The sequence below is a fragment of the Pinus tabuliformis genome, chromosome 7, assembly GCF_031772625.1.
Source record: "Pinus tabuliformis cultivar Carrire ecotype Pingquan chromosome 7, CPIR1, whole genome shotgun sequence".
In the NCBI taxonomy this organism is placed as follows: Eukaryota; Viridiplantae; Streptophyta; class Pinopsida; order Pinales; family Pinaceae; genus Pinus; species Pinus tabuliformis.
In genome coordinates this window covers 1,765,913,876-1,765,938,440 of record NC_142293.1, presented here as the reverse complement: position 1 = coordinate 1,765,938,440, position 24,565 = coordinate 1,765,913,876, and the positions used below count along the sequence as shown (strand labels likewise).

Sequence of the window (24,565 nt, the reverse complement as noted above, 5' to 3'; positions counted from 1 at the left end):
ACACCATTTGCTCCATGACAAATCCACCACCTAACTGGATTCATGGTGCTTCTCTCCGCCAAAGCTGATATATCTGCATAATCATCTATTCCTGCAGCAAAACTGGCAAATTCCTCCTTTACCTCCCTATGTAGGTGAGAAGGAAACATTCTCATTAGTGCTTTTTTCACCCCATTAGCCACCTCTCTATCCTTATGGGGTGCCTTCCTCTTCCCATTGCTTTTAGCAATAAGCTCCTCATCATAAAATTTGGGGTTCAAAGCATGTGCTAAAGTGTGCAATGGTGTATTGAAATTGTTCCACCGGTCAACAATGATTTTCTTGATCAAACCAGCAAAATGATCATCAACAAACATAAGTTGTGGAGACTCCTGCGAAATGATTTCCATAGTTTTCTCAACCATGGAATCCATGCCATCATATACCTCTCCCAAGAAAGGTTGGTCAGTGTCAGCACTCCGGAGAAGCTCAAATGCAGGGGTTGTGAACTTTAGCAAGAAATCTACCTTGCTCCACCAATCCTCATCAAGGCACAATCTACGCACCATAGATCCCCGCTCTGAATCTGCTTGTCTCCACTCAATCCACAGTTGACTCACCACCATAGAAACTAATGCATGCTTAACCTCAACAAGGCGGCGCAACATCACGAAGTTTGAGGCATATCTTGTCTCAGCAACTTTTAACAACTCCAATTTGGAGTACTCTCGAAATATGGCCTGAGACTGGTGGTGGTTGGTGATGAATTTGATAATCTCCCTTGCATCCCCTGTGACTTCCTTTATCCAGGAAACTTTGTTGTCGATCTCCTCTAAGATCAGATTCAGATTATGGACAATGCATGGTGTCCAAAATATGTTGTCATACCTCCCCTCAATAATCAAACCTGCAGCTTTGCAAACTGGTGCATTATCCGTGATAACTTGCACCACCCTGTTAGCCCCTATTTGTTCAATAGCTTTTATAATAATATCAGCAATGAACTGTGCATCTTTCACCTCTCCTGAGCAGTCTTCTGCCTTGATAAACATTGCTCCTTTGGGGGAAGTGGCAATGATATTTATCAATGGTCTGCGCCTCATATCTGTCCAACCATCTAAGACTATGGTAACCCCAGAGCTACTCCAGGAAGAACGAATTGGAGCTAAAACGTCCTCCACAAGTTCCTTCTCATTTTTGAGAAGCTGGGTTCTGACTTTCTCATAGTTGGGCCCCTTGTACCCTTGAGGAGCTTTGTTAACTGCCCTCAACATATCTTGCCAGTAAGGAGAGCGAACAACATTGAATGGGATACCACATGCATAAATGCACCTGGCAACTCTGGAATCAGCTTCTTCTCTTGCTTGCACATTCACCAATCTAGCAATTCTGCTATCCTGAACTGATTGGGATGCCCCTGAGCCTCTGGTATGTTTGGGTGCTGCTTGTTCATGTTCTTGACTGTGACCCAGACCACCTCTCCTCTTTCTTGCTTCAACTACAATCCTTGGCTCAACGTTAGATGTAGCCTGAGTATGCTCATCATGCCTCCTCTTAGTACCATCCGCCTCATCTTGCTCTCTTTGATATGCCCTCCTAACCAACGGGTCTACTGTTTTTGAGCAACCCACAATCCCCTGTCCTCCTCCATGCAACAGATGCGCCTTCACTCTTGGGTAGGAGCCCTTGTACGTAATATTGCAAAGAGTGCATCGCCATTCCCATGAGCCACCACCTCCACATTTTTGAAGCTTCACCACATGCCTCCAAAGAGGATAATATTCAGCCCTTGGGTTGGCCCTAGGGTTTGAAGTTGCAGCTGCACTTTGGCTGGAAGCCATTGCTGCAAAAATAAATTAAAAAAACAAATCTGTAAATAATAAATTTATAAAAACGTTTTTCATATTTTTGGCTGTATAAACCCTAGAAAAATTAAAGAAATAGTAAGGAAAAAACTAAGAAATAAATGTGGCTTACCCAAATGAATTATCTGTGGCTGAATCTACCCTAAAATGCCAGAAAAGAGGAGAAATATGGCTGTAGCTGAGCCAAATCTGCTGCAAAAATAAATTTAAAAAACAAATCTATAAATAAAAAACGTTTTTCAGCAATTTAGCTGCATAAACCCTAGAAAATTTGAAGAACTAGTAAGAAAAAACTAACAAAATGAATGTGGCTTACCCAAATTAATTTTCTGTGGTTGAAACTACCCGGAAATGCCAGAAAAGAGAAGATAAATATGGCTGTAGCTGAGCCAAATCTGCTGCTACAGAAATCTCTTGCTGAAATCTCCTTCTCTTGCTGCTGAAATCTCTTTCTCCCGCTGCTGAAATCTACTTTGCTCAATGCTCAAAACACCAGCTACTAAAACAACTGCCAATCTCCAAGAGAAACTCAGAAACTCCTTGCTGAATAGTGTGATGAGAGAATGAGAGGCCCAGCTCTTTTATAACTTTAGAAACGCTTTCTAGAAGTGATTAGAAACCCTAACCTAAACCCTAAAGTAATTAGAAATTTTTTTTTTTAACCGACAAGTGTTTTTTTAAAGGAAACGGGGCCCGTACGGCGGGGAAACGAGTTTCCGTCCGTACGGGCGCGTTTCCATCTCGGGAAACGCGCCCGTACGGACGGAAACTCGTTTCCCCGCCGTACGGTACGGGAAACCCGTTTCCGTTTCGTTTCCGTACGGAAACGGCCCCCTGCCCAGCGTTTCCTGCAACTTAGGATCAAACATAGTTGAGGAAGAGTACTGTTGCAACTTAGTGACCATCTAGAACCATATCTCAATATAGCTCTGATATCCTTGGTCCTTTTGCTGATCTGGATCATTCTCCATATCTTCTTCTATCATGACCTTCACATCTTCCTCTTTTTGCTGATTTTTCTCTTGACTACATGGAGGATTTGATGGTAACCATGAGGGAGCTTTCTCGATCTCTAATTCTGATCTCTTCTCTTCATCAAGTGCAGCCCATGGTTCTTTGATTTCCTCTTTTGAATCTTCTTTTGCTGGATGTGATCCTTCAATGCTGTCAATATAATCTCTTTTTCTGCAATACTCTTCCTGAGCTATGGTGAATATCATTGAGCTCAAGAGGAGTCGTTTGGACATGTTGTGCCTCAACTTTGCAATTGGGTTGAGCTATTCCAATGTGCGGATTTGGAAATGGTGGTACGGGTAGTTGAGTGGGGGTGTATATTTGAGATGGATGTGGATGGGGTTGTGGTTGGGCAAGTGGTGGAGGCAAAAGAGTGGGAGGAGAGTTGTACTGGGGCCTCCACCTCTGATGAGGCGCATTCCACTGAGGTTGTGGCTGAGCATAGGGGTGAAATGGATGAGTAGCTGTTTGAGCATGATATGGAGATGTGAAGGACAAAGGAGGAGGTGTGGACCAGGAAGGATGAGCAGGGGGGCCCCAAGAAGGCATGGAAGTGGCTTGATAGGGGTTATAATAGGTCTGGGATATCCCTTGCATTCCCTGCTGGTAAGTTATGGGTCCATGTGGCCTCCTTTGATTCATATAATAGAGTGGTTCAGTGACTCCTTTGGCCCTTTGATATGCATTTTTAATTCCGAGCAAGGAAGAGCACTAATTCGTAGGATGGTCTCTTTCACAGATAAAACACAGTTCCATGGACTGCAATGGACATTCGTTCCTAGGTTGCTTTCTAGTGCACCTGGGACAAAAGATGGCCAAAGCCCTCTTGGCTTCCTCTTGCTTCCTTTGGATTTGCAAGGTATCCAGTTGCATGGCAAGAAACTGCCTCATCTCGCTCTTGAAATCTTCCATCTGATTTGCAAATTCATTTTTGGATAAGGTACTGCTCCCAACATTTCTGCTTGTAGCCATTTGCTCCAAAGGAATGTTTCCTTCTTCTTCTCCCCTAGAGGTTCTTAAAATATGTCTTGATGTCCACCTAGGGGTTGTTCTTACTCACAACCATTGAAGAAGGGAGAAGGTTGGCTGTGTGAAGCAGTGGGGGGTGTTGTGCAAACATTTTTCTAACTTATCTCTACTCCTACAAGGCAGGAAAGGAAATCTTTTTGGTTGATTTTTGTTTTTTTTCTGCTTGTACCTGCAAAACTGAAATAGATTGAACTGCAACTAACTAAAATCTATCTTGCTGAAATGAAAATGCGGAATTGGAATGAAAGTAGGAAAGGACTAATCTATTTTGCTGAAATGAAATTGCAGGAATGAAATGCTAGGCTACGCTTGCGGAATTGAAATGCTAATCTACGCTTGCAGAATTGAAATTGCGGAATTGAAATGCTAATCTACGCTTGCAGAAATGAAATTGCGGAATTGAAATGCTAATCTATGAAAGCAGGAAATGTCTAATCTACTTTTGCGGAAATGAAATTGCAGAATGGAAATGAAACAATCTACTCTACGCTTGCTGAAATAAACTACTTAGCAGAAGGTTGTAGTAGAAAATAGAAGAAAAGCAGCAATCACCAATACTCTGACGCTTCCCCGGCAACGGCGCCAAAAAGATGGTGGGCTCCAATATTGCAGCAATAATGCTGCAACTCTTGGGACTCCCTTCTTTACTTTTATCAACCCGGTAGTTCGTAACAAACTTGGAAGCGACGGTGCTATATGCACAAGTACTAGCTCTTGCCGCGGCTGTCACTTGATCAGCTGGCACAAGTCCGCTAGGAGCTTAAGCCAACTTCTATGAGCTCTTAGAAGAAGCTTTTAACTGATGGATGAAAGCTAACTCAACAGAGGCTAATCTACTTGCAGAAAGAAGTGGAAAGTGAAAGGAAATGCAAACCCTAGTAAACCCTAGTTTTACCGACTAACCCTACCGGTGCAAGAAAAGCGATGAAAGCAGTGGAAATGGATGCCATTGACTTCTAGGAAGGTAAAATGCATGTGACTAAGCTACTTCTACAGTAAAATCTGGAAAAAACATCTTTTTGTATTTTTGAGTAAGTTGTCAGAATTATTATGCATGTGCTTTAACTATTTTTTCTGTGCAGAGGTTGATTGGCGAAAGGAAATGCTTGCAGGAGGTTGGGAAGGTGAGAAGAGGGCCTAAGGGGTCCCTAGCACCCTTCCAGAGAGTTTCACAGTGATTGGATCTCAAGAAACCGCTTTCGTGAGCTTCTACAGGAAGTCTGCAAGGGTTCTACAGGATGTACTGTAGCTTCTACAGGATGTTCTGTAGCTTCTACAGGATGTTCCGAAAAGAGGATTTTGGAGGGTTGATGGAGGAAAAACGGTGGGAAAGTGGAAATGGAGGTTGGATAAGGATGTTAAGGGGTCTAGGACCTGGTGAATGAGGCTAAGGAGTGATTGGATTTGTTCGAGGATGGAGGGAGCAATGATGCACAAGAATGTAGAAATTAGGGCAAAGTGGGAAAATGAGGCAAATGAAGGGCAAGAATCTGAGTTCGGGGATGGAGCAGGTTGCATTGATGGGGTAAGGGTAGGCAAAGAGGTATTACAGATGCTCTGCACACTATTTCTCAAGACTGATCAAAGAAAGACTAGAAAAACCAAAGATCTAGCTATTTTAACCTACTTTGACCTAGAAACTAGAAACCATGATGGACAGAAGTTTATTGGCAGAAAATCATGTAAAACAACAATGAAAACCAAGCAAGAACAGATCTAAGCATGTAATCATAATTGGTATCAACTTTTGCAACTAAGAATCTAACACTAGCAATTGCATGAAAAAGCAAGAACAGTGTTTTTGTGGCAGCAAGGACACCTTGGTCTCAGCTCATGGTCCCAAGGAGGGAGAGATGAGATCAAGGATTGCTTGATGCCCTTTTTGTAGATCTTTTCCTTTACCAATCTATCAAATCAACCTGGAGCATGAAAAACTATTTCAATTATCAAAAACAACCTAAGTAACAAAGCAAGATCTTATTCTAAATAACAGATTTTATTCTCAGAATGCAGCAAAGACACATAAAAGTACACAAAGGAGGTACTGGGCACTTGGGTTGGGCCCAACCCCAAGAGCTACAGCCTCCTAAGGAAGATTAGAGCTAGTGCAAAGCTGGATTCATCTTTATTGATCAAAAGAATAGTTACATCCCAAAAACTGTCTACAAGAAAAAGCTTGCAAATGTGCTGAAATGCAGAGCTAACCTACTGCCTAAAAAATGACTAACATCTGACTAAAATAGAACTAAAAAATGACTAACTTCTGACCAACCCAAATGAAGCCCTAAGCCCTCTTATTTATATAAATTGAGGACCCCAATAGTCCTCCTAAACTTTAGGGACTCGGTTGCCAAAACTTGCAGTTAACAGCAACTTTACTAACCCTTGCTCGGCTACCCTTGTGATAATCGATGTGGTGGCCCTTGAACTCCAAGCTGCTGGTGGAGAATTCGAGGTAAGGGCTCATAAATGAAGGGGACACCTTCCTACAAATCCTCTCCACGAATTTGGCTGCCAAGTGCTCATTTAAACCTTTGATTTTGTCTCCAAATTGACCACAAAGACTGCATAAAGCACACATTAGACTTGTTGGCATAATGACTAACCCAATTCACTCTTTAGCATAAATATAATCAAAAACATCCAATAAACTAATGAGAATGGTGGATTAAGTCGAATTACGAGGCTGAATGAGCCCATATAATTACCCATTTCTGGGGCTCATCACAAAGCAGTAACAACCGCAGTATGAGTAGATCATATTTCGCCATGTTGGCAGCCATACCTCCAAGAGTGAGGTAGGGTGATTTGGTTTTGTAGCCCCAGAGAGCTACAAGATGGGCAAGATTCTTGAGGAGACCTCATGAATCAATACCTTGCTACAAGAGCCCATAATATGTAGTAGCGGGATGGATCAGTGGAAGTTGGTGCAGTCAGGTGTCAGAGTGACAGATGCAGTGGCTAGTAGTAGGTCAGATACTGGACAGCGCAGAGTAGAGTTGGCAGCAGTGCAGTTGGCATAGAGCAGAGTCAGCAACAGCGCAGAGGCTTCAGTGACAACGCAGAGTCTAGCAGCAGTTAAGACTCAGGTGACAAATGCATCATACTGACCACAATTGGTTCAGTAATTTTGGATGTTTTTCTGTTGCAGTTGTTGCAGTTGCAACAGCAACAGATGGAGAGGGAGTTGCAGTGCAGATGCAGTGTTGGCAGCAATTCAGCACAGCCAGCAGCAGCACAGATGCAGTGTATATCAAAGTTGCACAGTAGTTGGTGGGCAGCAGCAGTGAGACATCTGCAGCGTAACAGGAGGTGGTGCAAAGACAAGGTGTTGCTTCAGTGGGTTGCAGTGTTAGAACACATTCCTCACTAAGAGGGAGTGTTGATTTTTGTAGCATCAGTTGTGTTTTAGCCACGAAATTTGGTGGAGATGCTAGAATACATGTATTCTCCAAAACCCAGAAATCGTTTCTAGAAATTCCACCTAGAGACGACTTAATTAAAAATAATTAATCTTTTTTTAATGGTGCCTAAATCTGACCTTAGGAAAACTAATTAATTAGAGGGTATTAATTAATTCATGGTGAAATCTTCTAGAAAAAGACATGGATCGAGTTCTAGTTAATCTTAGCCATCGACTATGTTTTAATCTTGATCGTTGAAGCCTCAAAGAGAATATAAAAAGAAATTCGATGGGGGTTGGAGAACACACTTGAGGAGCAAGGAATTCGATATTGTTGGGAAATCAAACTCCAGAGTAGCAACTATGTGTTGCCGGAGGTGATTTAGTAGTTCTGAATAAATGAGAGAGGGGCAGGGATAGTAAGGTCGGAAGGAAATTTCTCCAGTCCAGTGAGTGCATAGCAGAGAGGCAGTGCAGAGCAGAGGGGCAGCGCAAATCCTCAGAGGGAGATCTGTATTTTGCTGAGGAGAAGTCGAAATTGAGAACCAAAAGCCAGAGTGGGAGACCAGAGACCAGGAGGATCGATTTTTCAGATAACAGTTGATCAGTTAGTGAGAGAGACGCTGGTCCGAGCTGGGTGACGCAAATCTGTGTAGGCTGACGTAAAAGCAACGCAGAGGCAGCAAGAGGCAGCTCATCTTGAGCCAAGGTCAGTGTCGGATCACCAGTGGGAGAGAGATTTTTCTCACTAGATCTCCTGTCAATTATTTCTCTGTATGGAAAACTAGATTTGAGCTTCCATATATTTGTACTCAGATTTACTACTGCATAATAAATAAAACCCTCAACTGCTGCACTAGTTTTCCCAAGTTGAGTTTTTCTGAGGATATTGGTCCAAAAATAACAATGTTATTTGTGTGTGTGTGCATCTATTCTTCCAGCATTATTTTTCTTACGTGGTATTGTATTTGTGAAGAATGCAGTGTATTAGATTCGATATTTACCGTAGGATGTAGTAAATAATTTGTTCAAATTATTTAACAAATAGAAGAAACTTAATCAGTTGCCGCAATAGGATTTGGGGTTAGCTGAATTTTCAGAAGTTGCTTACTTGGAAATTTGAATTTGAGAAGTTAATGCACATTTGAGAAGATCTAGGAAAATATTTGGTGGAGATTTTTGTGGGAATTTGTCCCCACATGGATTCCCAACCATCTACAATTGTCATTTCATCATGGAATTCGATTTTTCTTCAAGGATTCTTGATGCCACTTGGGAAATTTGAATTTACATGAAGGAGCATTGTGATTGTCACCCATTTGCTTTGGGATTGTCACCATTTGCCTTCGGATTGACTCCCAAACTTCTATATAATACAGCCATGGGCGTTCACCATGTATCATTTGTTTACTAGCTATTGTGTTTGCGGAAGTCTTGCTACTTTGTACATTTTTCAAGAATTGCAAATAAAAAGACTTTGGGGTCCATTCATGGGTGTTTTTCCTTTGGAGCATGGTGCATCGTGAACTATTGGTATAATATTTTATATTTATGCTTTGAGTTATTTCATTTTCTATATACTCTTATAGACTTGCTAATGCAAAGCTATCTTGCATTAACATTTGATTTGGAAGTAGGCTCTAGATGTTGGAAGTTTTAGTTTATTTTCAAATAAATTTCTAGAATTTTCAATTCATTGTATGTTTTTCTAAATCTGTATGGACTAATGTGCGATTGGAGTATTGTAGAATTATTTTTGTTAGATCAAGCGTGAGGCGAAGTCTTTGAGAGACCAACCGACTCTTGAAGCATCTTCAAAGGAACTCTCATTTGTTATTTGAATTATCATAGTTATTCTTACAAAGAAGTGTTCTTGCAGGGTGTGAAAATTCCAAACTGGAATCCTATTACAGCAATTGGAAATTATTCTCCTAATTGTTAATTTTATTTAGCAATTTATTTATTGTTTGCTACGGAAAATACTGAATAAATCACACTGCAACCTACACAAATAAAATTGCGGAAGAATAAATGCTGGAAGAAATGCTAGCACACACACATAAAAATAACACAATTATTTTTGGACAAAAGTCCCTGGAAAAACCCAACTTGGGAAAACCGGTGCAACAACTGAGGGTTTTCTTATTAAGCATCAGTGAAATAATCTGAGTACAACTGGATGCCTAATACTGGAAATCCTATAGATAAATACTGGCAAAAATCTAGAGAGGAATTTTCCTTGCCCCATAGGCAATCTCCCGGCACAACTTGCCTCCTCTCTAGCATTAGGGGTTCCTCTGGTGCAACACACCCTCCCTAATCTCTCAATGTGAGACAATCCTCATTTGGGCTATGAATTAACTCCTCCCCATCAAGTTGTGTCAAGTCCATCTTGGGGGCATGTTGGGTCCAGTGGTGCCATCTTGAAGAATCGTCAAATTTGTGTCAAAGTCAACCAATTTCCCAGGTCCTCAAGGTGCTTTGGGACATGAGTCATCTAATAGTGCTACTAGGAGGCTCCAAACTCTCAACGTTGCACTTGTTTGGGCCAATGTACTCCTCTGAAGGGTCGGGTTACCTGTGGAGTGGGTGCCCAAGGCCTGGGTTGTTGAACCACCTAACAAGAACAACATGGATTTTAGTGAAAGAAACCAGTGATTAGAGACTAAGATCAATAATGCATCTAAGTGAACCAAACTTGAATGTTAAGGGAAATTTAATACTTCAAACAAGGATCCCTTTCCAAAATCAGGACCAAGATCTCACAAAGATGTTTTCTCCCTAGGTAGGGGTGGCTAAAGGTCAACCCTATTAGCTACATCCAACCCTTAAGGGGAAGTAACAATTCCCTAGTCCACGCTTCAATTGATAGGTGTTAGTGAATAATAATGCGGTAATGGAGGGGAGAATACTTCATGGCCAAGTGCCATGTTCAAAGGGACCAATTAATGGGGGTGTCCACATCCTGAGTGTATAGATATGAGGGAGCATTCGTGGATGCATGAGTTACCAGTTCATTCTTGGTTTTTCCACCCCTCTTTTGCACCTTTTACATCTTGATTTTTCCTTGCATTGCCGCTTATATCTCAAGGGTTAGAGCTTGCTTTGTATGATGTAGTAGTTTTATTACCCCTTTAAGATGAGTCAGTTTATCGCTCATCGGGGTTGGGACATGAAAGGGTTCATTTTTTATGTAATGGAGCATCATGTGCTCAAGAACCGGGTGATGGCCATATGAGGTAGGTCGAGCTCATGATAGGTTTTTTCCCACATGCTAATTCTTATGTCCTAGCCATCTTTTGCATTTTGATCTTTCTTTTTTTGTCTTGTTGTGGCCATGATATGCTTTTTCCTTTCCTTTTAGCTACATCAACCTCCCAGGGCAAAAAATTTGGGCTCTACTCAAGGTATGCAAACATGTAAGTGACAAATACCCAATAACCAATGACAAGTTGTACCCGAAGAGTGGAGATAATATATAGGGCTTCTAATGTGGGATGGAAGGCGTTAAGTATGATATTGGGAAGATGGAACACACTATTTCAACCATGGCTTCCCTGCTAGTGCCCCTCCTATAAACCAGAGGGCCTTAAGGGAGGCACCACTAGACTAGGGCCAAAGATTAACTCCCCCTAGTAAGGTGAGAGAACAAGAATATGGTCAAGGTTTGTCAATCTTCCACATCACCCCATTATCATACTAAATGCCCAACAACAAAGTATAAGCATCCGATTGCAAAATTATCAAACTACCTTTTGAGTGGTAGTCCACCTTCACCCAAGTGCTAATGCCAAATGGGTGAGAAGCACATGGCTGATGAAAGTGGCGAAGGAACATGGCATATCATCATCTAATGGTTGTTGGCAAGGGCTATTGGTTGTCTGGCTGACTGGCTAGTTGTTAAATGCAGGAAAAAAATTCCCTCCTATGGGGTTACCCATTTTGGTGGGTAACAGGCTCATTGAGCTAAAGTAAACTTAGGAAAATTAAAGTAATTTACTTTGGTAATTTTGTTTTAATATTAACCATTGATCTCAAGTGAGGCAAGATCTAATCTCAACCATAAATCACTTTGGATATTAGGGTTAGGGAGTTAGTTCAATGTAAAGTTATAACTTCCATCTATCCCTATTCCATACTTATCATTTTTTCTGCCATACATTACAAGCCCTTATCTCACATCCATTCTTTGGGTTCAACTGACTATTGGTTCCCTAGGATTTGGCACCCATATATCCAGAATTTTTCCCTGGGAGGTTGATGCGGCTAAAAGAAAAGTAAAAAGCAAATTATGGCCACAAAATTAAATAGAAGAATATCAAAATGCAAAAGATGGCCACGACATACACATTAGCACGTGGGCAAAAGCCTAGCATGAGCTCTACCTCACTCATTATTGCCATCACCCTTCCTAAGCACATGTTGCTCCAATACATCATAAAAAGGAACCCTTGCATGTCCCAACCCCAACGGGAAATGAGTTGCCTCATCATTAAGGAGTAATATAACTGTTACATGGCATACAAAGCAAGCTCTAACCATTTGAGCTACGAGCCGTAATACAAATAAAAGTCAAGAAAAAGTAAAAGGTGCACAGGAGGGGTGGAAAAAAAAAAAGTTGAGTTGGTAACTCACGCATCCACAATTTCTCCTTCCTTACATGTATACACTCAGGATGTGGATCCCCATCATGTTGGTCCCTTTAACCATGGCACTTGGCCATGAAGTCTTCTCTCCTCCATACCATCATTATTCACTAACACCTATCAATTGAAGGGTGGATTAAGGAAATGTTACTTCCCCTTGGGAGCTGGAAACACCTAATAGGGTTGTCCTTTAGCCACTCCTACATGGGGAGGAAACACCACTGCGACTTCAAAGCCTTAATTTTGGTAAGGAAGCCTTATTTGAAGTATTAAATAGCCCTTTACATTCAAGCTTAGTTCACTTAGATGCAAAAATGACTATTGTCCCTGATGACTTGTTGCTTTCACTAAACATTATGTTGTGGTTCAGTAGCCCATGACCTGGGCACCTTACCCACAGGTGCCCTGTAATGAACAGAGTTCGTACTAACAAGTTAAATACTCCAGAACACTTGGAATATGAAGATGTCCATTGAGGATACAAGTATATATATAAAATGTATGAATGAGAATATGGTTGGTTACAAATGAGGGCCCCATATAATACTTGGGCGAGTGCCCCTTCACAAACAACCATGTCCTTAGAAACATGCCTCTTCAACATACTAATCATTATTACTATTAATTATTAGCTAAGTTACCAGGATTCGGATCCGGATTCGGATTCGGATCCGGATTCGGATACAGATCCGCCAGTTTTTTGAAAAACTAGGATCCGGAAACGTCAAGGAAACGGCAAGTACATGCAAATATAAAATATTTTAAAATTTAAAGTTATATAATAAAAAAAAACATAGGCTAATTTTTAAATATATAATTTTTACATACAATAAATAATTATTATATAAATAATTTCAAACTTAATATATCATTTATAAATATTAATTAAACATTAATTAAATTTTTTAAAAAAAATATAGGTGAATTTTTAAATATATAACTCCAATATAATATTTTAAAAATAATTATTAATTTAATCATAATAGAATTAATACATTATTTATATATATTTAAACATTAATTATTAGTTATAATATTTATATTAAGCAAATTATTAAACTTAATTTTAAAACTTGAAAAAAAAACTTCAAAATTGATTAAAATAAAAATTATTTTTAAACTTTATTATATCTAAATAACTTCTTACTTTTTAAACTTTAAAAATATCTAAATAAAAATTTAGATTTTAAACTTTAGAAATATGTAAATAAAAATTTAGATTTTAAATTTCAAAATAAGCTTTAAAATATCTGAATAAATGTGAGTGGATAATAAACTTCACGTAACCTCGTGCCGAAAAAAAAGAACTTCACGTAACCTGCATTAAACTTTAAGGTTTATAATGTTTTGTATTAAACCTTATAATACAGTCAAATAACATAAAATAATAAATGGGCAGAGTCCCTAGTTTATTTTCGCGAACGTGGATTCATTAATCCGTTTCTGATCATTCCTTAATTGGCTTGCGCGGATGATTAAATTTTCTGTTTTGACATTTGCTGCAGATTTGTGCATTGACCTTGACGGTTTTTTACCCGAGAGACGCTGGACCGAATGGAAGTTTATTCGCAGACGCCAATTCATTAATCCATTTCTTATCATTCCTTAATTGGCTTGTGTCTGAATGATTAAATTTTCTGTTTTCGAATTTTGTTTTGACATTTGCTGCAAATGTATGCGTTGACGTTGACCATTTTTTACCTGAGAAGAGCTGGACGGAACGGATCTTTGCGGATCCGGATCCGAATCCGTCTCTGATCCGGGGATCCGCTAATCCATCCATTAGCCCTGACGGATCCGGGAACATAGATTATTAGTTACTTATGTTTATAACATTGCCTCCCTCTTTAGAAAAGATTTGACCTTAGCTTATTGATGGCAATGCTTGATATCTTTTTAATATCTCGTCATGTCTTCGCATCTTCTCAATTCTCGAACTTTCATCTTCGATGATACAAAACGATATGAACTTATGAGTGTGGTATAAAATTGTCTTACTGTGAAATGATCTAACCATCTCAAATTAATCTTCAGCGGAATCTTGCGATCACTGGAAACTAGGGATGAATTGTTATCATAAGATTGGATTATGGTGACATCAATATTCTTTGGAATATAAGTCACTTGTTTGTGGTCTGAGTGATATGGATTTGCAGACTGGTTGAGATGTCTGCTTTTATGATTTAAGTGTCGATAAGGAGTTCTTGTAATTTGATTTCCCCTTATCATGTTCGTGGCGATTTCTTGATTTACTTGAGGTATCTGATTTCTTTTACATACGGATGGTGCTTGGTTAATCGGTGGATCTTCACTTGAAATTTCCATCATTTGAACTGCAACATCTAAGTATGTCTTCATTGCAATTTGATTGGAATCTTTCTGAATCGCGATACCATCTAAATTAGAGGTTGTTCCCTTTTCTTCAGTTTCTGATAAACTTCCATTGAGTTTATTTTCGAGAGTTTCATTTGATTGTTCTAATTTGTGCTTCGTAGCTGTACACTTCTTGACTTGTGCAAGTAGTTTCTGACTATGATCTTTTAAACGAGAAATTTCTTCATTTTTATTGGAGATAACTTCTTCAAGTTCTTTTTGCTTCTTTGATATTGTTTTTTTATTCTCTTGAAACATCAGTTTCGAAATATCTTTAAAGTCTTCTAATGAGGTATTATCGATTTTGACTGCATTGTCATGTCCTAGAATGTTATCATCTTCTTCTAATAGGGAACCATCAAAAAAAAATTCTCCATATTTAATATGAACATACCCAATTCTTTAAATCAAGGTAGACCGAAAATTATGTCAATATCTTCATTATACATAGTTATGACGTTGAATTGATATATATATTCATAATGATCAATTGTCATTTGTAAATCATTAATTTCATACTCTTTCTCGCCAAAAATATTTTCTCTTTCACCAATATTTGGCTCTAAAATTGATAGTTGATTCGCCAAATTAATATTGATGTAATTTTCCTTGTCGCTTGCACTGATAACGATATTAATCTATTTCCCTTGGATACTCCCTTTTAATGTAAATAATCTGCAATCTGCGAGTAAAAGGCCATTATAGGAAAATCTTTGTTCATTTCCGAATTATAGTCCATTCTTTTTTGTTCAACAATTGAATCCATATTGCCTTCGATTAAAAAATGCCATAATATTTCGCTTTTTCTTGACTTCTAATATTTTATGAAACCTTTTTTAATTAATGATAGGTTCTTTGGATTTTTATAATAGCTTTTGTTTGTTTGTATATATATGTGTGTGTACGCACGCGCGCGTGTTACCTTTTTTACTTGATAAGAATAAATTACCTTTATGGATCACCCTTTTTCTTTTAATTAATATGAATCAACAACGAAGGGTGCGTTATATGGTTTTGAAACCTTTTGATTAATTCTAACCTTCTTCAAAATCGGAAATGAGGAGATGTGACCATACAAATTTAATTAATTCACAATTGCTATGTATGGACGAAAATGATGATTATTGCATTGTTCTATGGTTGCTTAGTCTGCTATTGTCTAACCGATTGCAGATTTTCCAGATCGAGAATGAAGTATGGCAGCTGTTAGAAATGGCGTAGTTTGAAATTCCACAATAGAGATCGCAGGCAGGTTGTCTTGGGTTGGGAAGATGGGCAGATAGGAGTTTGTCGGGGTCGAGAATCAGGACGGTGACGGGCAGGGGATTGGCAGGGCAGTAGAAGGATGCACGAAAGACATGTGGAAGCCAAAACAAATGGGAGGCTTGGTGACAACGACTAGTTACAGCTGTGGAGAGGCCTAGCGGTTACAGTGAAGCAGATAACAACCGGAGGCAACAGCTATAGCGGTGATGGCGGAGTAGATAGGAGCCGCATTCGAATTCGGGTGCAGCAACAGTGGTGGGGCTTTGCATGGGACACTATTGATTCGGACTTTGTCAAGCCATTGTCCATGGCAATTGTGTTTCATTCTTTTCTTTTTTTTTACTTTTTCCTTTTTGTTTTTATTTTTTTCTTTGATTTTTTTTTAAACAATATAATTTCTTTTAAATATATATACTCCTTTTATATATATTTCGATTTTTATTATTATCTTTTATTTAATTCCCATATATATATATATATATATCTTTTTTTTTAATATATATACTCCTTTTATATATATTTTTTATTTTTTATTTTTTTTATTATCTTTTTTTATTCCCCTTATATATATATATCTATATATATTATTTTATTTTTAATATTTTTTTTTCCCTTTTTTAATACATATATATACTTTCTTCTTCTCTTTTTTTTTTAATGGCCAAAGGCCTAACCACACAATGGAGAACCTCTGAACAAATTTACTATAGCTAAAAAGCCTCAATCGCAATGGCAACAAACCTGACGAAGAGTTGATGGCCAAAAGTCGGATCAGACTGGCTCTATGCAACAATTGAGCGGCCAGAGGGTTGAATAGCTCTAATACTGATGTAACAAAAAAAATCCGTACTAACAAGTTAAATACTCCTAAACATTTGGCATATGAAGATGTCCATTGAGGATGCAAGTATATATATAGCTTTGATTCCAATGTGATGAAAAAATTCCGTAGTAACAAGTTAAATACTCCTAAACATTTGGCATATGAAGATGTCCATTGAGGATACAAGTATATATATAATGTATGAATGATAATATGGTTGGTTACAAATGAGGGTCTCGTATATATACTTAGGCGGGTGCCCCTTCACGAACAATCATATCCTTAGAGACATGCCTCTTCAGTATACTAATCATTATTATTATTATTAATTATTATTTATTTCTATTCATAACAAACCCCAAGCCCCAGAGAAGTATATTGGCAACCACAGGTGAAGCGTTGAGAGTTTTGGGTCTCCGAGAAATAACAACACGTCATATCTACCCCTAGGCACCTCCTACACCCAGAGAGTTCTGCCACTTTACACTACATTTGATGATTCTTCAGGATGATACACCTGGACCCAGAATGCCCCCAAGTCGGCCTAGCACCATGTGAGGGATGGTAGTTGGTTCAAGGCCCAAATGAGGATGGTCTCACCTTTTGAGACATGGGAGGGCTAGTAGCACCTAGAAATCCCTCAACGTTGGAGCAAAGATGGACATTTTGAGCAGTATGAGACCTAAGAGACCACCTTTTGGTACCCCAAGTGGATTTTGGGGACCACAGAGGGATATTGATGGAGATTTGAGGGCCAACCCTCAAATGACGATTTTTAGAGGCTTCTACACCACACTTGGCACTCAAAAGCCTCAACGCATGCCACATGGAGCTCATTTATTGGATGACGCCAGCATTTTGAGGCCTTACTACTCACACATGTGGGTTCTCATTTGATTTATTTCCTAAGTAGATGGGTTGGTTTGTAACCCAATGCATCATTACGATTTTACTTGTCTTTTAGGGGCTTTTATGTAAAATTAGAACTTGTCCTCCTCATATAAATAGAGGAGAGGACCTTTTCATTTGTGATCATCATCACTTGTGAATTCAGCCTCTCTACTTGAGAATTTCAGCCTTTTGTACCTATTTGAGAGATGTGATCTATGGATCATATTTTGTCTTGGAGCTATATTCTTGTCTTTGAGAAGTTTCCTTGGATGAATGATTGGATTGAACATGCATATTGTCTTGTAAGTGCCTTTTATTGGAAAATTTATGACTTCACGTCTAATGTATAAAATAAATTGGTGATCTAGGTTAAATATTGTGCCCTAATTTTGTTGAATATCAATTTTATGGAAGCTAGGTCATATTATTGATATATGAATGACAATCCCCTTGGTGATCTTAAATTATCTCTACCAATTGAATTTTAATCCATCACAAAGGTAATAATTAGGGTTTTGATGCTAAGGCATCAAAATATCCTTACTCCTTTGCAAGTTTTAGCCAACCTAAAGAATCCATAGACTCCATCAACCCTAGGACTAGGAACTAACCATCCACTTGCTAGTGATCAAGTCAATTTTATCCATAAAATTTCACTATTTCTCTCTCTTACCTTATTCAGCGCTCTTAAGGCCAAGCAACCATCTAGGACTTAATGCGAATTGACTAGGAGCGGAGATTTTTGGGCTTGGAAATTCTAAACATCAAGGATTATAATGGTTTCCTCAAAATCATTCTCCTTGGTGGGCATTCATTCCAATTTTATCCATAATCACTCTTGCCCTAGTTGTTTGCCCTAGGGTAAAACCCTAGTTTGGTTTTAACTTCAACTTGAGGGCTTTTTTAGGGTTTCATGTGTCATAACCTTGTTGGAATACATTGTGGGAAACCCTTTCTTGGCACCTTGACCTTGGGTCACCCCAACTCTCAACCTATCAATCAAACCCTAGGTCTTATATTTCCCATCATTGGCCTCTAGAAGGAAAGAAAATTGCCTCCCCTTCATAGTTGGAGTCTTGCACCTAAATTCTGTCTTTCCCTTAGAAGCCTTTAAGTCACCCCATACCTTAAAAGCTAGAATACCTATTAGGTGACCTTTATACCTAGATTCCTCCCATTGGTGAAAGTCCATAACGAGCAGGGGGTTGTCGTTGTGGTGATAGTGGGCTACTACTTCATTGTTGTCACTTAGTCTAGTGATAGCCTTGTAGGGTATCCCTCTCCAAGCCCTACTAGATTTTGTGGCAACAAGCAGGATATTGTGATTGGATGGATTTTTCTTTTGGATGGTAAAAGGTGATTCTATGGTGATTCTCTACAAAATTTAATGTGATTATCTTTTTCCATCTTATATTTGTAGTAGAAATAGAGTTTCACTGAAATTTTCACCCAAATGTGTTGAATCTTTTATGGTTCTAACTTCTAACATCTCCTTTGCAAGATTATCATCAAGTTTCCATCAAGGAACCTTAGTGTAGCTTCCTTGTTGTTTATCTCTAGTTTTATTGGAAGTCGCTAGGGTTTGTGGAGTAGAGAAACCTCATCATAGCTTTTTCTCTCTCTCATAAATCTCTTCCATAGAATTACCCCTTGTCTGACTCCATATGCCCAAAAAATTCATTGATAAGTTGAGCCATTGATACTTTATTCTTCATCACTTTATACCTTTTTGTAAAGCATAAAAATTATTTCTCTAGGGTTCCACTCTCCCTGGAAATCTACTAGTTATGATGTTTTGGGACATTTCCTTTGAACTCTAATCATGATTACCTTAAAAAACCTAGCAATACTATCTTCCACCTAAACCCTAATTAGTTAGATCATTTGATTGGTGGGGTGTGAAGTAGAAGCTTTGTAGAGCTTTAGACTTGGGGTAACTGAGCCATTAGATCTCTAGGATCTACAAGGAGACCCCCCCCCTTAAGTAACAGGAGAGTTCGCTAGAAGTGAGAAGAGGTTAGTGAGGTGACGGTGGCCCTCTCTGAGGTGCAATGGGTCTCGCACTTGAGCTTTTGGACTTTATCTCTAGAAGTGTGAGACTTTTCTATAACAAGGATGAATGTGCATAGTGTATTGTTAAGTGTTCATTGTCAGAAGATCCAACGTTCTCATCAAAAAGGTCTTTGGTGACTACTATAAATCTTGCAAGATCTTCAATTCTTTGAAGTTTAGTGAGACAAGACTTGATGGAATAACCCCACTTATGACAAAAGCCACACATGACTCTCGAGTCTCTTCCTCTAGGAGGATTTCAAGTATTCCCTTTTACTTTCCTCAAACTCATATTTAAGAGGTTAAGACAACCTTTGGATGGGCTTGATCTCAAGGGGGCAATTCTCTTATATTCCTTAAAGTAACTTGATGTTGAAAGAGATTAGAGAAATTATTCTCAAGAGAAGAAGTTACAGGATCCTTGACAAATATAGGACTAATGTTGAATATAAAAGTAAAATATTTGAAAGTTGGAGAGAGATTATTCAGAATAATTTTTACAAGTTTCAGATCAAATTTACCTTTACCTCATGTTTGAATAATATCTACCTGCAAATTTTTAAAACTTGCAATATACTTCTCAATTGTGTCAAAGTCACCCATCTTGAGATTGGAGAGTTTAGTTTCAAGTTGGTTGACCTGAGTAGTATTCACCATTCCAAAGAGAGTTTTGAAGATAACCTAAATTTCCTTTGCACATTTTTTATCCTTGTTATGATGAATGATATCAAGCTAGACATAAAGAGAGTGATCAACCAAATATATTTGTCCTTCTCCAAACATATGAGGCCATAATTGTCATATTTGGTCAATTGGGTCTAGCCTAGGTAGTTGTACGGAGTGTTATCATCCACACCTAGTTCAACACCCACAAGTGACATATTGAGCTCTCAACGAATGTATTGTTGTAATGGCCTTGAGCCCTATGTTGGCAAAGCCTCAGGCTTTTGTGAAATCTATTCTACCATGGGTTCTATCTTCACAATGAGGGGAAGTGCCTGACCATTTGTCATAGGATATATATTTTACAAAAAAATAAAAAAATAATAGTTGTCATCATCTTTAGTAAGAAACAACCTTGCCAAGTACATGCATAGACCCTTCTTTTGAAGTAGGGCAATGTATCTAGCCAAGAATGGTAGTCAGCCCCATTCAAATGGAGAAACAACAACTTGGACTCCATAGGCTCAACAACAGCAAGATGAAAGCTCTTTATGGAATGGAAACTTCAAAAAATTTCCTTTATAAATCCAAATGGTAGAAAACCCTAGGTTAGCCTGGGAATGGAAGTGTTGGCCTTAACGAAGGGTGAAAAGTACCAAAGAACACCTTCGAAGGTAGGTGCATCCCTATATTAGGGTTTATATGTCTAGAACCCCTAGAGAAACCTTAGAAGAGATGATCCAAGAAAGATGCCACTAGCCAACAATTCTTCTTTGTAACAAAAATGCCACTAGCCAATAGTTTTCAAATCAGCCCCAAAAGCTAAGAGTAAAGTTCACACCAGCTTTTATACCACGTTGATATTTATAAGGGTCAATAGAGGAATTGATGGAACCAAATCTCACCCAAATTCTGAAATAGTCGCTCACAAGCGCATTAGAGAGAGATAGGTCTAGCATGTTAGAGGAGTACAAAAGCCAAGTGCAAGTGCTGAAAACAAAAATACACAAGTGTGCTCAAGAGAAAATTGCCAAAATTAAGTTCCTTTGGGCTTATAACACTTGGCATTTCAATTCAAGAAGATAATGAGATAATACAAATGAAAGCTTAAGTTATGCATTTCTATACAATTCAAGTAAGATGCCCCTTCAAGAAGGGGGGCATCCCTTCTAGAGGGGGTTATGGGCCCACAAATCAAGGGAACACACCCCATAAGGGTCGTTGAGACTACATATCAAGTTTGACTAGGTCATCCTTGACCATAAAACTAGTATCCAATAAGAAAAATAAAATATGGCATTAGCATAATTACAAGTACATAATGATACATGTGAATGGGCCATGGCCACTTGTATAGATTACAACAACAATTCCAACACTATTTTGTTAGTGAAATGGATTGTTTAACATCATTTTAGTGATGAGCCATGGAAAGTGTTGATTAGGCATAGAATCTTCCACAGTTAACATAACACTAGGATTTGAGAGCAAATCCAAATTTGTGATGTGATTAACACTCTAGATAATTTTCGGATTAGATGTTCGCACATTCCCAAAGAGATATGGGAAGATTTGAAAAGAGTTATACCGTGTCTTTTCTAACAATGGTTCAAGGATAGAAAAGGTATTGATATTGCTAGTCATTCAATTTGGACTTGGAAGGTTCAAAATTTCCTACGTTTCACGTCAATAGTTTTCTTCCTATAGGTCAGCTAGGAAGGGGCTACTTTGTTGGAGGGATTGCGGGATGAGGTCATATAGGTGTGGAGGCTTGGCCTCTTCTCTAACATAGTATGGACTTCTATGCTTTGACCAGCTAGATATCTAGGAACTTCAAAATTGCATCCCAATTAACGAAACATGCAAACTTAATAACAATACTCCAAGGTCCATTTGGTGGGATTGGATGTGGCACTATGATAAACCCATTTAGATTTTTAAGCCCGTAGGTTGTTCCAAGTGCTCCATGCTAGGTATGCCTATAAAGAAACCCTCAACATGAGATGAGGCATTAGAGGGGAAGAAGTTAAATGGATTGATTGTCTGCAGGTATTGGTCTTTCAGACTCCACTATCATTTGAGGGTGTTTAAATGGTTGTTGATCTCCCAAGTACTTCCCACAAAGAAATGATTGTCGAGGATTAGGTTACTGACACCTTGTGCCCATGCTGTGGGAGGGTAGAAAGTATTCACCACATATTTTAGAGCTACGAGTGTTCCCAAGAGGACTGGGAATTTGTACAGGCTAGTTGGTAACGTATCATATACAGGAGGTGTTTTTGGAAAAGTTCCCTTTTATGGGAAATTGATTTTATTGCTTCTCCTCATTTCTATGGAGTGTGGCATTGCATTAGAATTGTTAGCTTCTATGTAACCTGGAATATAAAATGTGAAGTTTTGTTAGTGGGTACAAGCTCTCTATTTTTCTGTTTCGAGAACGACCTTTTAATGAGTTTGTTGTACAATTCAGAGTCAAAGGCACTCCCACTAGGAGAGATATGAGAGATTGTGATCCCAAGGCTCAACCTAACTTAAGGACATTCTTATTGGCATTTAGGTAGATTGGAATACCTTGTACTCTTCTGCTGTATCGTATTTTCTCCTGTAGTAGCATCTTTCTAATAAAAGATATTGCTATTATTAATTAGAGTCTGACACAAAAGTGTCCATACTAGTTTCACTTACAATTTAGCACCAACAAAATATTAAATTTTATACTCATGAAACTACTTATCTATTGGTATCATATAGTATGTGTTGATTCCTGCCAACCTTAAAACATGTTTTATAGATCTGTGAGCGAATTTAAAGCTCTGGAACTTATATTTGCCAGATCAATGTTTGTTGTTCTTGCTTCAAGCAAGGACATGTACTTCTGTTGCCAAGTTCAACCTTATCTTAAATGCTCCTACTTTTCACACTCTATGTTCTTTGTGATAAAATTTTCAGGTTGGATGTATACATATCCATGTACCAACATTCCTTTTTAAAGAGGACATGTACTTCTGTTGCCAAGTTCAACCTTATCTTAAATGCTCCTATTTTTCACACTCTATGTTCTTTGTGATAAAATTTTCAGGTTGGATGTATACATATCCATGTACCAACATTCCTTTTTAAAGAGGAATTCCTCTGTTTTAATGTGTTGTAATGGCAATTTAAAATACTGTCACCAAGTAGTTCTTGTTTGTAATACAGACAGGCATGTTAGTAATTCACCTTCATTTATTGAACATTGAGCCTTTAATTGTTTAATCAATCAGTGAAGACAACTGATTTGACCTTATTCAAATAGGATTCAAGTCATGGGAAACACTTGAGATTTAGGAACAGGATTTTTGTAGGTCAGTCTAGCAGATGCTTACTAGCAATTTTAACTTCTGTCCCTATAATTCGTGCATATTGATATTGGAATATGCTTTGGGCTATTGCTGCCTTCAACAGGCTTTGAACCAAAAGCCATTCTCTCTGTCTCTCTCTATCTGGCACACAGATATAGCAATGGCATTGGCAATGCTCTGTCACACAGGCATAGCAATGGTATTGACAATGGGCTCTTTCTTACATACAAGATGTAGACTATAGCAATGTCAATGAGAAGGCACTAACACCCATACAGGATTTAAACCAAAAAATGCAGAAAGAATGAGAAGACACACATAGGACAATGTCATTGGCATCAAATGTCATGCCCATTATCAAAAAGTATCAAAGAGTATTGGCATTGGCATTATATGTGAAACCCACCAAGGCACATAACAACAATGTATTGAAATCCAGTACAACAATTTATTAGTAAAAAAATAATCATGCTACTAGCCTGGTTTAGAACAGGTAAGACATCCTCGTCTATGGATAAATTTTCCTTAACCTCCTGAAGTTTGCTAGTCTTCCTCTTAGCGTGAGTTGAGATGGCCCCAGTTAATGCATTCCTTCGTGAGACCCAGTTCAAGCGAGCAAACGTTGAAGAAGACTCCGAGTTGATCGACTTACAACACAATCTCGCCGAAGTAAACAACAACTGCTGGCATGGAGAATTGTGTAGCGTCCATGGACCAATTGCAGAAAAATTTTCGCTGTAAGGTGCCAACAGCGGAAGAGATAAGGAGAGAATCTTCATCTCACTGAAATCCCGATTTAGCTTTCCGCTTAAATTTATCTTATACTGTGCTTTTCCTTACATGTCCTTACCAATGAAACTAGTTGTGGACTCTGCCTTTAATCTCATTATGTCATTAGATATATGTTATACTGTACTTTTCCTTACATGTCCTTACCAATGAAACTAGTTGTGGACTCTGCCTTTAATCTCATTATGTTATTAGATATATAGGACAGTGTCACACGGGTTTTATTTGGTGCTAAAGTTGGCACTTCTCACAGCCCACCAAAACTTCAAATCCTTATACATGGACACATACTGTTGCCTGTACGCAAATGGGTCAAAGGGAGTTGTTATGTGGACATGTTCACTCATCTTTCAACTGGTAATATTGATGTAACATAATTGTTTATGATCTAAACATGTAAAAAAAAATATTTTTTTTTGGTGTAAAAGCTA

The 24,565-nt window shown here is 38.5% G+C and overlaps 1 protein-coding gene across 2 annotated transcripts in view; it reads right to left on the bottom strand.

Annotated features, from left to right (window-relative positions):
• LOC149255420 (uncharacterized) overlaps positions 1-24,312 on the bottom strand; it is an 87,357-nt gene extending 63,045 nt beyond the window's left edge. Inside the window, exon 1 of one of the 2 annotated variants that reach the window (XM_089457227.1) lies at positions 23,876-24,312. In XM_089457227.1, the coding sequence (XP_089313353.1) occupies positions 23,876-24,124 (249 nt within the window). In that variant the 5' untranslated portion in view covers positions 24,125-24,312. Of the gene's footprint in view, positions 1-23,824 lie in introns of both variants that reach the window. The other variant, XM_089457226.1, reaches the window with a different exon arrangement.
• Positions 24,313-24,565: the final 253 nt, after the last annotated feature.